At 34.2% G+C, this 16,983-nt stretch overlaps 1 protein-coding gene across 1 annotated transcript; it reads left to right on the top strand.

Moving 5' to 3' along the window:
- The first annotated feature begins 4,483 nt into the window (after window positions 1–4,483).
- On the top strand, window positions 4,484–16,983 carry LOC106747956. The gene is made up of 11 exons (XM_014626013.1): window positions 4,484–4,937; window positions 5,195–5,729; window positions 5,968–6,336; window positions 6,664–6,848; window positions 7,218–7,506; window positions 7,891–8,054; window positions 14,037–14,571; window positions 14,776–15,144; window positions 15,660–15,844; window positions 16,121–16,409; window positions 16,742–16,983. Exons 2-11 carry the CDS (start codon window positions 5,207–5,209, stop codon window positions 16,921–16,923), a joined length of 3,090 nt encoding a protein of 1,029 aa, XP_014481499.1. The 5' UTR covers window positions 4,484–4,937; window positions 5,195–5,206; the 3' UTR covers window positions 16,924–16,983.

Below are 16,983 nucleotides of genomic sequence, written 5' to 3' on the forward strand. Positions count from 1 at the left end.
GTAGTCTAATTCGACCAATTTGGCCGAATGAGGAAGTCATCGCCGCCACGGAGGCCTACTTTGCAGACTTCGAGAAAACGTATTTTTCAGATGGCTTAAAGAAGTTGGAGCATCGCTGGGGCAAGTGTATCGAGCTAAAAGGAGACTATGTTGAGAAATAAATCGTCACTTTTCCAAAATTTTCGTTTTTCTTTTGTAGGCTAAGTACTTATCGGACCGCCCTCGTATATATAAATATTTATATACAAGGTGTCCCAGACCACCCGTCTCACCCGATTTTTTCGTAAACGCGACATTTTAAAGAAAAATGTTTCAGACAAAAGTTTTGTGACTTCGAGGGGCACATAAGATGGTGTCATCGGTTTGACCTTAGATAGTCGTTTGAAGATCACGTGAAGGTCACCTTTAATTTCTTAAATAGAAACCCCCATTTTTCAATGCATANTATATAATATTTGACTATGTAAAAAAAACCTTTGCACAAGAAGCGTATGCTGCTAGCACGTCAAAAACAACTTAATGGACATTAATGGCAGTTGTTGATAACAAACGAACAGCGCCTTCGTACGAAAAGAGCGGCTCCGGATGGGCGCCATCTGGCGTTGTTCGTTCACCGCGGGTAAATTTGCCTGAGCGCCGAACGGCGCTGTTCGCTGAGAATGAGCATCTATAGCTGAGCGCCTAAAGGCGCTGTTCGCCGCGAAAGGGTTAAAAAAACGTTTCATTATAGCGTTTTGGAAAGCTCTCGAGGTAAGCTACAAGAATATGCATTGAAAAATGGGGGTTTCCATTTAAGAAATTAAAGGTGACCTTCACGTGATCTTCAAACGACTATCCAAGGTCAAACCAATGACACCATCTTATGTGCCCCTCGAAGTCACAAAACTTTTGTCTGAAATATTTTTCTTTAAAATGTCGCGTTTACGAAAAAATCGGGTGAGACGGGTGGTCTGGGACACCCTGTATATATAAATATTACTACAAAAACTTATTAATATAAAAACTATTAATATAAAAACTATTAATATAAAATATTAATATAAAAACTTATATATATATATAAATATTTAGCGAAGTTGAAGTCGCGAAAGTGTCAAAGTCGAACTCGCACTGAATTTAAAGCGATTATGCGAATAATATGGAACGTTGATTTATCAAACAACGCTTCTGTTCCTATATTCCTATATTTTTATTAATTATCCTTTTTATATAAACTGCTAATTGCTCTACTTAGTTGATATTTGTTATTTCGTTATTGGCGAATTGGATATTTTATTGTCGACATTCAATATATAAACAGTATTTCATATATGAAAGTTGTGTTTTATATATATGTAATTGTCGGCGTAAGGTGCCGCGGTTTTTCGCATCCTCATAGATGGTTAATTTTGGAATATTTGATAAATAATACGTATAGAAAAACTCTTTCACATTTAATCGCAAAATACAATAGGACAAATTAGAGCAGATACTATGTTCTTATTGTGACAATTTAATATAGATAATAATATTTGATTTAATATAGATCTAGAAAGAAGTTAATTTTTAAATAACGTTTAAAGAGATTAAAATTTCACAGAAATATTTAATAAGTAAATAAATAATTCAAGCAAAGACGAGTCGAGGTCTCGATAATCTCGATAGTTCTTTAACATATCATCAAGTATATTGGATTTGAATTATCTTTAGCAATAAAAGCAAATTTTAAGCAAATTTATCGGACATAAATCGGAATTTTGTGTTTCTATATCTTTAGCGCAATGACATAAATCTGATGTCATTTTCTATCGGATAAACCGATTAAATAATGTAGCATATTTTAATTGAAACACAACTTAATCAGATAAAACAACGACAAGATGGAATATTTCATTTGATCGGATAAAATAGAAATGATGATTCGATATCCGGTAATATTATCCGATAAAAGATGATAATCGCTGAAATTGTATTAACATCCGATGAAGGTCAACTAACAGCCAGATTGTTATTCGATCAATAGTGAAATCGATTGGATAATCTCAACGAATATTGATAAAGAAGAACGGATATAGACGACATTAATGTATTATTCAAGTGTGCGTCAAACCCGATTTGGACGATCTCCAGTGAAAGATCTTTGCCGCAGCGAACTCCTCGTTTTCTTCTTTTTTACGTTGTTTACTGCTACAAGAAGAACCGTGTTATATAATATGTGACATACATCGTATATTGAAAGAAATGAAAGAAGAGATTATTGCTTTGCTAATAAGCACATTCAAAGTTCGTCAATAAGTAAACTTCATGCTTTTAACATAAAAAAATTCTTTCCAGCGGAAAAAACATACGATATTTTTATATTTACATTTTTACATTACATTACGATATTCACTCTGTCGATACTAAAAATCTGTATTTCTAATATGATCTATAATTCATGTGACATATACTGGCAGCGAATATTTTGATGCAGAAAATTACACAATATTCGCCAGCAAATGTACCCAGTCATTCCCGTTTTACTATCATGTAAAACGAATCGAGATACGTGTCTAAATTGTCAACGCACTCCAACAACAAATCAAACATTATCTTCAGCTTGCCAGACGATAAGGTCGACCTCAAAATTGTCCAAGTTGGATTGTCCAAGTCTTTAGCTGTACTGCTTCGATTGCAGAAATATTTTCATTACCATAAATTTTCATTACCATAGAAAAAATATAAATATATCGGATTCGTATGTGTAGATATTACGACCAATATGACCATTTCGTCGAGTCGCGTCAAGACAGAAAAATTATCAAAGAAAAAAGAAAAGAGATGTTTTTCGAAGCAGCCAAGTAAGACGATATATTTAATATCATAAAGACCTAGAAGTCTGTCAGCCGGCCAGAAGGATAAATCCAGTTTTGCACTAAAATCCCAAGAAAAGGCAATTAATTTCATCATCATTTTTATCCACAGTAAAATGTGTCAATGATATTGTTTTCATACATTATCTTTCATGCCTGCAACTAATTTTGTTATATTAGCGTCTGTTGTAGAGGCTGATTCGATAGAACAGTCTCACTTTCTATATTTACGGAAACAATTATGCATCATAAACTGACCCTAAAACTAGCAGCTTCCTGGGAAGTTACTTTTCAATACAGACGGAAGCAACTAGTGGATCAGCCAGTAACAGTGTGGAGCTATTTAAACGAATATAAGTTTTTACAAAGTCCTTAGTAAGTTTTCTTTGTAAACTCAATAATATAATGGTCTTATAGGAGATTAACGTCGAAGATTCACGTTTTTACAGGCCTCCACCATGTTATCGCCGGCTCCTGATCTCGCTGAGTATCCAGGTTATAGCGTCGCCATGGCACTACACACCGATCCATCTCGTCCACTAATACTACCGTACTCCATCCGAAGAACCGTGTCGTTACATCCAGGAACAACTACCAAACGATGTACCGAACCGTCGCATCCGTCCGTACGCCTGCGTACCTGTTTTATCCATCGGCAGACACCGCTGCCGGGGATCCGTTTATCGTCATCCTGACTGCCTTTTACTGTCCTTACGACCGTCCAGCGACAGAACGGCGATCCAACATCCGCCGGACCTGTATATTTTGTATATAACCGATTATGGATCATCGTGGTCCGCCCGTCCGAACAAGCATTATCAAACGTTTATAACCGCCGAAGGTGACAAAAAATGTCTAAAAAGAAAGTTGTACCGTTTGAGAGGATAATTATGACGACAAGAAAGTTATTCAAAGTTATTTGTTCGATTACACATATTTACGCTCCTACGATAACCCGCATCCGATAAACTGTATCTGCAGATTAACACGCAGTTACTTAAGACGCAAAATGTGCGCGCGAATACACGGAATGACATTGCGCGTCTTACGTAACACGAGATATCATGAGTCGTGCAGGCTGCTTTTTCTTATTTTCTTAAATATCATACCACAATTATACACATTATACACAATTATACACATTAATATCTCAATTACTTCTACTTATATAATATAATATAATGTATTCGATGTAAAAGGATCTTACGGAGGTCACTCGAAAGAAACGAAAATAAAGTAATAAGCATAAATGGCATATAAATATTTTTTTATATACAAAAACTCTAACTTTCTGACGTAAATCTATATTCATGGTCTTTTAATAAACTGTTAACTTTTAATAAACCTAAATTTTTTCTTTTTAGAATTCCAGGGTTCTAGGATATTTAGAATCTCCTGAGAGATATCTGATATATATCTGAGAGATACATGTGACCATTTTTTCACATAATCAGAAGGATTTATTTATGAATATATAAAAATAAATAATTTATCATATATATATCAATGTGTCAGTGATATGCATATAACGAACGACGTCGAATCCAGCCGAAATGACTCGACAACTTTTCACTTCACTTCTCCTTTTTACTCCTCTGTCTAAATCAGCATTATACTCGGACTATATATTCTTATCCCAATGTCTGATATCATTTAGATACTGTCATTCGTTCATAGACTGCTGCGCGATAAATTGCACACTTGTCAACAGGCTAAAAGACCTTTTATAGGCTAAAAGACGGATAGAGTTAAGCATAATATTTAAATATCACTTTCTAGAAGATCGATAAAATTATTATAACGTTAAATTTCAGTGGTACATTTCCGGTGTTTCTGCGAAATATTAATCTGAGATCGGACACGAAGAAAAGATGTCGAAAAGATGTCCAAATGCCACAAGTTCATAAATTTTAATAATTGCAATTTTAGATATTAGGATTCCGAATTATCGATTTCGGATATGAATTCCTACGAAAAAGAAATTCGCGTCGGAAAGTATTAAAGTCAAGAATACATATGTGAATATTTTGGATTTTGTGCTAATCAGTTTCAGTGCATTTTAAATACGTTTCATGTTATATTAAAGGAGAGAAAAATATACGAAAGGTAAGTACAAGTCATATTCCGTATATGAAATATCTTCAAAGAAAGGTACCGTTTTATGTGACGGTGTCTAGCAACGAATCAAATGAATGGCAAGATTGAATAGATAAATAAAATCATGAATTTAACAGATAGATTAATTAAAGATATTTATAAACTGATATCATTAAAAAGTTCGTCAAATTACGCTTTATATGTTAACAAACGTGTAACATAATGCATCTTTAAACATATTAATAAAAGTAGACATTTTTATATAGATAATCACTAAAATGGCGATTACCACGAGTTATTCGGTCATGAATGGCGTAATTGTTCTGCTGGTAACAATCATGGTATCCGCGTATCTTTTTATGACTCGCAAGTTCAACTATTGGAAAAACCGAGGTGTTTTCGAGGTAAAACCGTTGCCATTTTTCGGTAACATCATGGACATGGTGTTCCTGAAACAATCTGGTGGCTTTCTTATGAGGGACTTGTACAACAGAGCAAAAACAGAATCTTACATAGGTTTTTATATGTTCGACAAGCCTTGCTTGTTGATACGAGATCGGCGAATAATCCAAGACATACTAATAAAGGACTTTAATTATTTCTGCAATCATTACTGTAATTCTGATCCAAAGGATAGTCTGGGTTGCTCTAATCTACTATTAATGAGAAATCCAACATGGAAAATTGTAAGAACCAAGTTAACGCCGATCTTCTCGTCCGGCAAACTCAAGAAAATGTTTGAATTGTTGATGGAGTGCACTATCAATCTAGACAGGTACTGCGATTCTTTAGGACTAAATGGTAAATACTATTCCAAATACAAGAATAATTAATAAAGTACGCACATCGAGCTTCAAAGAGTTACAAAATTAAGCTTCAAAGAATTACAAAATAAGCTTCAAAGAGTTACAAAAAAAAATAATGGCGAGTTGATACAAGTTCATTAATCTCTTCGTTTATTCTTCGTGACAATAACAATATGTTATTTGATATAAGATACTTATTATTCAACGGGTTAATTTGAAATATTTGTTTGAAGATAAGGAAAAAGCAGTAAATGTGAAGGATTTAATCGGAAATTTAACTACGGACATGATTGGTAGTACCGCTTATGGACTCAACATTGATTCGATAAACAATCCACAGTGTGCATTCCGCAAAAGCGGAAAGGCGATATTTCACCTTGATATTTATCGCTCAATTGAATTGTTCATAATTTTCTATTATCCGAGTTTATCTCGTCTGTTCGGTACACGATTTTTCAGTGAGAAAAGCAATACTTTTTTGCGCAAAACCTTCTGGAATACGATCAACCGTCGTATGGAGTCCGGTGAAAAACGGGGCGACCTCATCGATATTCTTATCGACTTTAAGAGAGAATACGCCAATCGAAATTTGGAGAACTTTGGTAAGTAAAACATGATCAATAGTAATGGCTCTTTCACGTCATGAAAGAAAGTTTCTTAACTGTGTTTAATTCTCGAAAGAAAAAGGCCTCTTACGGAAAGTTTGTAAATGCATAAATAACAGAAATCAATCGTGATAAATTTAATTAGATTCTTGTCTCTATATGTAAGTTTTATACGTTCTATCCTATACAACACAGATTCCAAGGATAAAGTGTGTGTGGTGTATCTGAGCGATAATCTTAGAACTTAAAACCAACTATAAAACCAAATGATGGAAGCTCATAAAAATCCAGAAATATGGGAATCGTTAATATGTATGTTTTTAGAATTGGATGGAGACGGCTTAGTGGCGCAGGCGTCTATTTTCTTCTCTGCCGGTTTCGAGACCAGTTCATCGACGGTATCCTTCACATTATACGAGATCGCGGTGCAACCAAAAATCCAAGACAAACTCAGGAAAGAAATTTTCGATGCATTCAAGGAGAACGATGGAAAAATCACATACGAAATGGTATATATGATTATTGTACAGGCTGTTACACACAGAACAGTATGCGAGATTGTCGCTACAGAAGTACGTGTAAGAGAGTGAGAACATGTTCGAGACAGCTTGGGTTCGCGCGGCATACTTTCACTTTGTCTCACGCGTGCCCTTGCAGCGGCATACTGTTCTGTATATAAACAACACTTTTATACTATTATGGCCGACTGATGTCAAATAATATAAACAGCGAATGAAACGCTAGTACTTTCGACACTAATACTGCGAACGTTTTCGCTCAATTTTCTTCATTTTTGCTAAAAATGTTCTTCACTTTATTTTAAGATTTAATGTTTGGTAAATGAAATAATTATGAAATTGACGATTATTCGTTATCAGGTTCTGTCACTGAAGTATCTTCATATGGTGATTTCCGAAACCCTGAGGAAGTATCCAACATTGACAATCCTTGATCGCGAGACGGTACAGAGTTACAAAATTACTGACACCGACCTGGTTATTGAAAAGGGTACCCCGATTTTCATCTCGTTGCTTGGCTTGCACTATGATCCGGAATACTTTCCCGATCCCGAGAAATACGATCCAGAACGATTCAACGAAGAGAACATTCACAAAATAGCGAAAGGCACTTATATGCCATTTGGAACTGGTCCTCGCAAATGTATAGGTGAGATATCATCTTTCTTTTCGATATTAAAGAAGACTTTAAATTTTATGAAGTTGTTTCGAGATATCTCATGAAACGTTAAAGACAAAAAGTTTATTATAAATAAATTATTATGGAAGAAATATTTTTAACGAAGCGTAATCGAGAAATGGTAGAGCAAAAACATTTTAAATTTATCACAATATTAATTAGTAAACATAAAGAAAAATATGTAATTATGTTAAAAAATTTGAAATCTCTCGATGGAAACATCAAATTGGGAGAGAAAAATACAGCGACAACGAAAATGTCTATTGAGTCTAAGACTTCTACCCGATTATTATTATTATCCTCATTTATTAGAGTATTAAAAAAAATTTCACAACACTGTTGTATGTCTTACAGGTTATCGTTTAGGGTTTTTGCAGACGAAACTGTCGCTCGTCAAGATATTGAGCCAGTATGAAGTGACATCATGTGAGAAGACTATGATACCGATGGTCATAGATACAAAAAGTATCGTGACGACGCCGGTGAGCGGTGAAATATGGCTCAACTTACGAAAGATTAATATTATTTAAAATCTAATACAAATTAAAATCTGCACTGAAAGAAAAAATATCTTAATATGAAAACATTGTACTTCACCGAATAAAACTGTTCATATAGTGGCACCTCACAGCTTATTTACTTGCACTCAATTCAGAAAATTTCTTAATTTAAATATCTATTTAAAACTTGACAAAAATTTGTATACAAAACATACGTATGCTTTAATGGAAAAATATGTTCTTCATATCGGAAATGAGATTCCAACTATGAAAAAAAATATTTCTTATAGAAAAGAAAGTATGAATAAGTATTAAACAAAAAAGTAAAAAAATATTTAATAATACTTAATGATAAATAGTTTTGATAAGAAAAATAATTATTTTATTAAAACTGTATTTTAATATTAAGAAATCGTCAGAATATTTACACTCCACACAACCTCTTTTGTGACGGTTTCATTCTTTTGAAAGAAATGTGGCGGCATGACGTGACCCTTATTGGAGGATCAATAATAGCCCTTCCGGAATTTTTGGTAGATCCTGTACAAGAGTTTTTTGATAAGTCTGGTAAAAAAGGAAATAAAGTACATTTTTTTTTAATCTTTTATTTCTCAATGCAGTCTCCATCGTGGCGATAAACGTCGAAGATGATACATTTGGCCCATCGAGTTTCCAATTATTTAATATTGTCGAAAATACATACATTAAAGCTTATAACATATTGTTACGTCCCGGTTACCTCAGGAACTACGAATTCCTTTTTTTTTACATGATTAGAAAGCAGGCAGACTCCGGGCAAGCGCTATTGTAAAAAGGATAAGATTACGATGGCTCGCTGTTAAACGCGCCATGTGTTTCCCAACGCGTCTTTCATCTTTTCCGCCTTCACGTAAGGCACGTAGTTTTGTTACATCCTGGGTACCCCGGGAACAACGAATCCTTCTCTTTATGAACAGGAAATAGACGGATTTGGGCAAGCGCTATTGTAAAAAGAATAAGATATTCGCCGCCAAATACGTCATATGTTGCCCAACGTGTCTATCATCTTTTCCGCCTTCACACGTGATCGGCCGGACTCAGGCCCTTCGATGGGATTAGGATCTTGGGATCGTTTATGACTCCTGATAATGTTAAGAGTTTTCTAGGTATCCATTTCACAACCTTCCATATCCGTTTTCCACGAAAACTGCTCTCATTGGCGATCGTCATCTGTCATTCCCCAAAATTTTCTCTATAAAAACCTTACTCTCTAGCCACTCCACAGTCAATGTCAGTCAGTCAATCAATGTCAATCGGTCAGTGTCGGTCAGCCAGCAAGTGTCAGTCAATCAGTGTCAGTCAGTCAGCTAGTGTCAGTCAGTCAGTATCAGTCAGTGAATGTCAGTCAGTGAATTATTTTCTCTTAATCTTCTGCTGTCGAACAACTCGCTGTTCAAATCGGGATCTCTCTAGAGTCAGTGTCAGTAAGTCAGTCAGAGGCAGTCAGTCAATCAGTTAGTCAGTCACTTCTTCTGCTACTGAGTAACACGCTGTGCAAGTCGCGATCTTTTAAATGAACTATTTCTCTCGGTATTCCAGGATCCCATAAATCCGGTACACCACGATTAACGAACCCATGTTCTACGTATTATATTCACCACAGTTGATTCACCTAAATCGTAAGTCTCTATTTCATATTTAAACATGACTTTTAATCATTTCAATCCAATTTCCAACTCCATTTCACTCCTCAAAACACACACATAATTATACGTAATTATTATCTTCTTTGTATTATATAATGATGTTTTTCTCGCCATACCGATACGTTAAACATTCTTGTTACGTTAAATCCGATTGTATTATATTAAGTTACGCGGATTACTTTTTTACTTAATCTTACTTTAATCTTCATCTTGTATTTGCATTATTCCAATAATGCTGATTTATAAAAGTTTGTTTAATGTTAACCCATATATCTCATTGTTTAACTTTAGCTAACCCTTTCATCTTTTAAATATTGTATCTTTTACAATGACTTTTCTCATTAATTTACCACTATTATTAATCCATGTGAGAACCAAATTATGTTATTAGTATAATTAATAAACTGTTTGATTCAAAATGCCCCAAATTTAACCAAATTGTTAAAATTATTTATTCATTTACTTTCAATTAATTAAATCTGAATTCCCCTTTCAACACTCTCATTTGGTCCTATCCCAGGTAAAGAGATTAAGTTCTTTGACCTAAATGAAGGATCAGCTAACGTACGTTCTGTGATCGGAGTAAATGGGCCTCTCCGGATCTTGACCTGATCCGCAGGTGTACCAGTACGTTTAGGCCTCGCGAGTGCGCGAGTAAACGATGTTTGTTGTGTACATCCTCTTCCAGAACGTAACAATAGTAATATTCAGATAGATCAAAATGTTTGCAATGTCGACAGTACTTATTAGTATCTGCCGAGTAATGTAGATAGAGAGACGTGCTATGACAGCTGTGATAAGCAAACGAAAGAGTATAACACTAGAATAGCGTCGGCAAATATAGTAGCTTCGCAAAAATAGGAAGTCTTCTTGGAAGATTTCTAGTGCTTAGGATATATGTTATGACTTGTTATCAAGCTGTATAACTTATTAAACGTCATGGAACGCCAGATAATATTCCTCGTTTTCTTTAACTATTTCATATATAAGTACGCAACGAATCAAACTTAATCTTCCTAACTGTACGTAAGTATATGTCCACCACTGTAGAACTTGGGCAAAGTAATTAGATTTTAATTAATAATTTGAATTAAGTTTTTGTATTTGCACAGAAATCGCGTACGCGTGGCATTTCAACCGGGATATGTATCTAATAGTGTTGTAACAAATATATTATTTTAATAAATATAAAGTTGAGATGAATAACTAGAAACAGATATTAGATATGCTTCAGATATTTTTCAAGAATGTATTAAATGAAAATAACAAAGTTAAAAAAAAATTCAATTCATTTTGCAAATATGGGAAAGAATAAAAAATGATAAATATATTAATTATAATTTTCGTAATTGTAAAAAGTCGTGTCTATATTTAAAACATTAAGTTTAGATAACGTGATAAAATGAATCTAGTTACAGATTCTGTTACTGAAAGTGAAAAATGTAACTAAGTTGCAGAAAAAGATGCACAAAAGATATCTAGATATTGCAATTAAATACATGTAACTACGCACATTACAACACTGGCATCAAAGAACATTTATGTTTAAATCAAAATAATAAAAATTCTTATTTAACTTCTATTCTATATATTTTTTTCATGAAATTATCTATGTCACCGGTAAAAAAAAGAATAACTAAGATATTACATGGTTACGAGTACATGCGTCACATTTGAGGAATTTCTCGATAGCAGTATAAAATCGCATAATAATTGCAAACGAGAATCATTTACAAACGAGAATAACAAATGACAAAAACTAAATCTGTCCATGATTCCGGCGTTGCGTAATTTAACATGTACTATATTACATGTATTATACTATATTATATCGTCTGTCTCTTTCTTTATCCTCTTGATCTTTCAGGGTCAAATGCGATATTTATAAGAGTATTTTGAATCGAGGAGTTTTTCTTTCTTGCTCATGCATGTCGAATGCATGTTTACGCAATTATCTATCGATTGCTACTGACGTTGACATGGCATGAAGTAAGAAGTTTCTAATTGTTACGGTCTGATTTCAAAACAAATCGACGCCAAGATGACTTCTTACTATAACAAAAATATTAGAAATTCAGATACCGAAAATGATAGAACAAAATATTTTATGTATAAATAACAACATTTTATGAAGATTGCTCCAACAAACCGTGTCTATATATAAATTGTTTCAATGAAATATGTCGTATTATTTGATTATAAACGCAGAACATTAAAAAAAAATAATATTTTACTTGTTTCACAAGCTATGGTTTTAATGTGTTCTGTTTTATTCTACGGTATCTTCTTTATTGTTCTTCAATTTCTAATTTTGAAACTTATTTCTTTTGTTCTATTACGCACTTTATACTTTGAATATTCACTTTCATAATAAATAACTTTCCAATGCACAAAAAACAATAACTAAATAACTATAACACATTTATCGAGCTCCACAACATATACCGTTTTCGGTACATGCGGCGTGAATTGAAATGCGCATAAAAAAAAGTAACGTATTAATCGGAAAATTGCAAATAAAAATACAAAGTTCTTGATCGCAACGCGCAATCTATGTCCAGACCGTCGAAATAAAATTTGTGGATAGCTAAAATGAAAATCATAATCGAATGTAAATATACGTACAAGAATGTTTCACATTCTAACATTTTTATTTCTCGTCTCGTGTCAAGGCATAAAAGGTTATTAGATAAATTATCTGCTCCGAGAACGACATTAATAGATCGCTAGAATTCTACGCAACTTTTCTGACCTATTACGTATCGGTTATTGATAATTTCCTATAAAAGCTTCTTGTTTCCTAGTCATGTGTATTTCTCTCTTCTTCTAATATTATCACGCTTCAGAATATTTTAAAAATGCCGATACGTTAGATACAACTCTAGTCTATTTTCTGCATTTGCGTAGTGCTTGTCCCGTCGCATCCATCACGAAGATCAACGAAATGATTCACGTAAACGTAACTCATGTAAGCGCATCCACGCGTTCATATTATCTACGTGTTACGTTAGGCACGAACAAAATAAATGACATAAACGCATTCAAACATTAATATTGCCTACGCGTAAGAAGATTCTCGTCATTATACTGTGCATTATTTAATTCACCTTCGACACGTTTCGACAACTCTATGAAAGTAAAAGTACCGCGTTACAAAAAAATAGTGTAGTATTGTGTTGCATATTTCATTACACAGATTCTAGGCAATACATACCTATATCCCCTCTTAACCGTTTGAGTGCCACGGGCCTTTCTCATTTCCCGATCGAAACTTGCCAAGCGGCGCGATAGCGCTTGTTATATTCCGTGTCGAAACTTGCCAAGCGGCGCGATAGCGTTTGTTATATTCCGTGTCGAAAATTGCCAAGCGGCGCGATAGCGCTTGTTTTATTCCGTGTCGAAACTTGCCAAGCGACGCGATTGCGCTGTTTTCAGCTTACATGCAATAATCATTTCATATCTCTTTTTACCGAAGATTGAAAGGTCACCGTAAAGTTGTGCATCGAGAAAAACCGAGCCTGCTGTGATTATGGGCTTCGCAGCCCAGAGCGTTGCAGTTTTCAGAAGAGAACAGAAGAAGCGCGATCGCGCCGCTTGGCACTCAAACGGTTAATAAATGTATATAAGATCAGCGCTGATACTGTACAGAACTAGTTCTGTTACGCATTTCATATAAGTATATCGTAACCATACGCCGCGCAGGTTAGAGACAAAGTACCTTTCGGTATAGAAGTAAACATTACGATTTTTTTCAATAAATCTGTTTTCTATTCGTCTCGTTGAACTCCGCACATCCCGCCGTGCCATTCCTAATTCCCGAAAATAATCGTCGCGCCTCAAAACCGCCCAGATGACATCATAATTTAGTGACACTAATAGTGCAGTGTTTGAATATTCACGAAATAAATATTCACGAGCTTTAAATGCGTACTTTCGTATAAAAGAGATCTCTATTTTAAAATATTGAAATTACAGATACATATGTGAAGCGGCATATTTGAATTTCGTATCGAAATATTTAATTTGATTATCGTATCGAAAACTTCGAAAACATTTTTTGTGTACGCAAGAAAGAAGACAGATACATTTTGTAAGTACAAATATTATTTTATATGGCGTATTTTATGCACGATTTTTTCGAAGAAAAAAAGATCACTTTCTGTGACAATCTTTGACAATGGAATTAATTAAGCAACCGTTCAAATTATGGTGTCATTAACAATTTTTTTTTCTGATTTCTGACATTGCACGTTATCAAGCTGCTAACGCTCTGCATCTTTAAATACATATATGTAAAAGCAGGTATTTGTCATAGATAATTATTAAAATGGCGATAATCACGAGTTACTGGATTATGAACAGCATAATGATTGCAATAATAACAACCGTGGTAGCCGCCTACCTTTTCATGACTCGCAAATTCAATTACTGGAAGAAACGAGGCGTTTTCGAGATTAAACCATCACCATTTATGGGTAACTTTGCGGATTGCATCATGCAAAAAAGAAGCCCTGGCTTTATCATGAAAAATCTTTACAATCAAGCGAACAACCAGCCTTACGTAGGCTTTTATATATTTGATAAGCCTTGCTTATTGATACGCGACCCAGAAATATTGAAAAACATATTGGTAAAGGATTTTAATTATTTCTCCAATCGCTACTCTTCGACCAGCAAACAGGATAGCCTCGGATCCTCCAGCATTCTCCTTCTAAAAAATCCTGCCTGGAAAATGGTAAGGAATAAGCTAACGCCAATTTTCACATCTGGTAAGCTGAAGAAAATGTTCGAAGTGTTGATGAAAACAGTTGCGAATCTAGATTCGTATCTTAATAAGATGGAACTAGACGGTAGGTACTTTACCAAATTCAAGAATAGTTGATTAAATATCAATGTCAAGGTTCAAACAAAATTACACGAGAATAATAATACAAAATGATATGAATCGATAAAAAATGATTAACCTCCATATTTACTTATTATAATAACAATACATTTTCTGATACATAGAAAGGCCGTTGCTTAACAAACTAATTCGGAATATTTATCGCCAGGTAAGGGTAAAGTGATGGATTTAAAGGATTTGTGTGGCAATTTAACGACGGACATGACCGGCAACAACATTTATGGACTCGATATTGATTCGATAAATAATCCGAAGTGTGAATTCCGTGAAAAGGGGAAGGCGATATTCGAATTGTCTACCTTTCGTGGACTCGAATTTCTTATGATATTTTTCTATCCTGCTATGTCACGTTATATCAATCTAAATCTATTCGGGAAGGAAAGCAGTGTCTTTTTACGCAAAATTTTCTGGGATACTATCAACCATCGCATAAAGTCCGGTCAGAACCGAGGCGACTTGATTGATATTCTTATCGACTTCAGGAAAAAATACAACAATCAAGATTTGGAGGATTTCAGTAAGTAAAATGCAACCCACAACAACAGATTTTCAACATGGGCTTTCCTGTACGATTTGTCCAAGAAAGAAATTTGTTTTACTGATCTCATAGTATGAGCAAACATACTAAATGCTCAACTAGAGAATGCTCGATTACAATAAATTTAAGACGTCTCCTGAAGAATCTTATAAGCTTTGTGATCTATGAATTATCTAAAAATAAAAAAAGATTTCGATCGTATTTGGTCATACAGGAGTATAATACAAAGAAAAAAAAGAATAAATGTTACATGATTTTTAAGATAGATTTTCAAGATTCGTTTTACAAATCTAGAAATTAATAAAGGTAAATAGTTATAAAGGTAAATAGTAATAATAGTAATAAAGGTAAATAGTTAATGTAAAAGTTCATGATGAAGTTAGAATAACCAACGTGTAATTGAGCAATAATCTCGGAAGTTAAAGTCAACTACTTATACTAAATAATAGAATCTCTCCGCAGAAGTACAAAAATCATTTGTGCGTAAATTTTAGATGTCAACGGGGACGATTTAGTGGCACAGGCGGCCATTTTCTTCACTGGCGGTTTCGAAACTAGCTCGTCAGCGATGTCTTTTTCACTATATGAACTCGCGATGCAACCTAAACTTCAAGACAAACTTAGGAAAGAAATTAACGACGCCATCGACGAGAACGGGGGGAAACTTACATATGATATGGTATATGCTTGTCGTACGCTATTAGATCGATTGATGTTCAGTATTAAGTGTGCGAAAAATTGCTAGACCTTTTTTCGCAATATTTCGCTTCATTTTCATGCAGCCAAAAGATCGGAACTTTTGCACGCATCTAATCATTTTAATGGTATATAAAATCCGAACTCCCTTTTAATGTTAAAAAACGCGACCTTCGACCTTTAAATTAGTTTTTCAGCATGTTTCCCGATTTAGCGTCTGACATAAATACTCATAAGACTGACATTTGATGACCGTCAGGTTCTGTCATTGCCGTATCTCGATATGGTGATCTTCGAAACTTTGAGAATGTACCCGATATTGACGGTACTAGATCGCGAAACAGTGGAGCCTTATAAAATGCCAAACTCCGATTTGATTCTTGAAAAGGATACACCAGTTTTTATCTCAGTACTCGGCATGAGCTACGATCCACAGTACTTTCCCAATCCCGATAAATACGATCCAGAACGATTCAGCGAAGAGAATATACACAAAATACGGCCGTACGTGTATCTGCCATTTGGAGAAGGTCCTCGTAAGTGTATAGGTAAGAACATTGCCTTTTTTTTTATTAAATTATATTCAGTAAATTATATTAACAGGATTTTTATCTAATGTGATGCAATCGAGAAATACCTGTACAATAATTCGATCAATTTTACTTTATAAGACTTTACTTTATAAGCAGAAGTTATCAACGAATTTTCAGTTTTCTATTAATGATGATTGAAATTGACGGAAACACAAAGATATAAGAGAAAATTACAACAAGAAAATTAGCGAGAAGGAAATTGTTGTTGAACTCATGATACTCGCTTCTTCATCTTTATTCGTTAAAGTATTTCAAGAAGTTTCACAGCACATTATTATTTTTTATAGGCTCCCGCCTGGGGCTTTTGCAGACGAAACTGGGAATCATACAAATATTGAGTAAATATGAAGTAACGCCTTGTAAAGACACTCCCACAGTAATGGTAATAGATCCAAAAAGTCAAATGAGTATGCCGTTAAACGGCAAAATATATCTCAATGTACGGAAGCTTAACACAAATGTCAAGTAAAATCTGATAACATGTATTTAATCCCAGTGGTTTTTCCAACCATAAAATATGTACAGCTCG

Source organism: Dinoponera quadriceps, unplaced genomic scaffold, assembly GCF_001313825.1.
Source record: "Dinoponera quadriceps isolate SergipeBrazil2010 unplaced genomic scaffold, ASM131382v1 scaffold2167, whole genome shotgun sequence".
Classification (NCBI taxonomy): Eukaryota; Metazoa; Arthropoda; class Insecta; order Hymenoptera; family Formicidae; genus Dinoponera; species Dinoponera quadriceps.

Excerpts from the sequence above, each read along its gene's own strand:
- LOC106747956 (XM_014626013.1), top strand. The coding sequence starts at position 5,207 with ATGGCGATTACCACGAGTTATTCGGTCATGAATGGCGTAATTGTTCTG. Across the intron at positions 8,055-14,036 it reads GGCTCAACTTACGAAAGATT|ATAATTATTAAAATGGCGAT; the intron begins AATATTATTTAA and ends TATTTGTCATAG. Across the intron at positions 14,572-14,775 it reads TAATAAGATGGAACTAGACG|GTAAGGGTAAAGTGATGGAT; the intron begins GTAGGTACTTTA and ends ATTTATCGCCAG.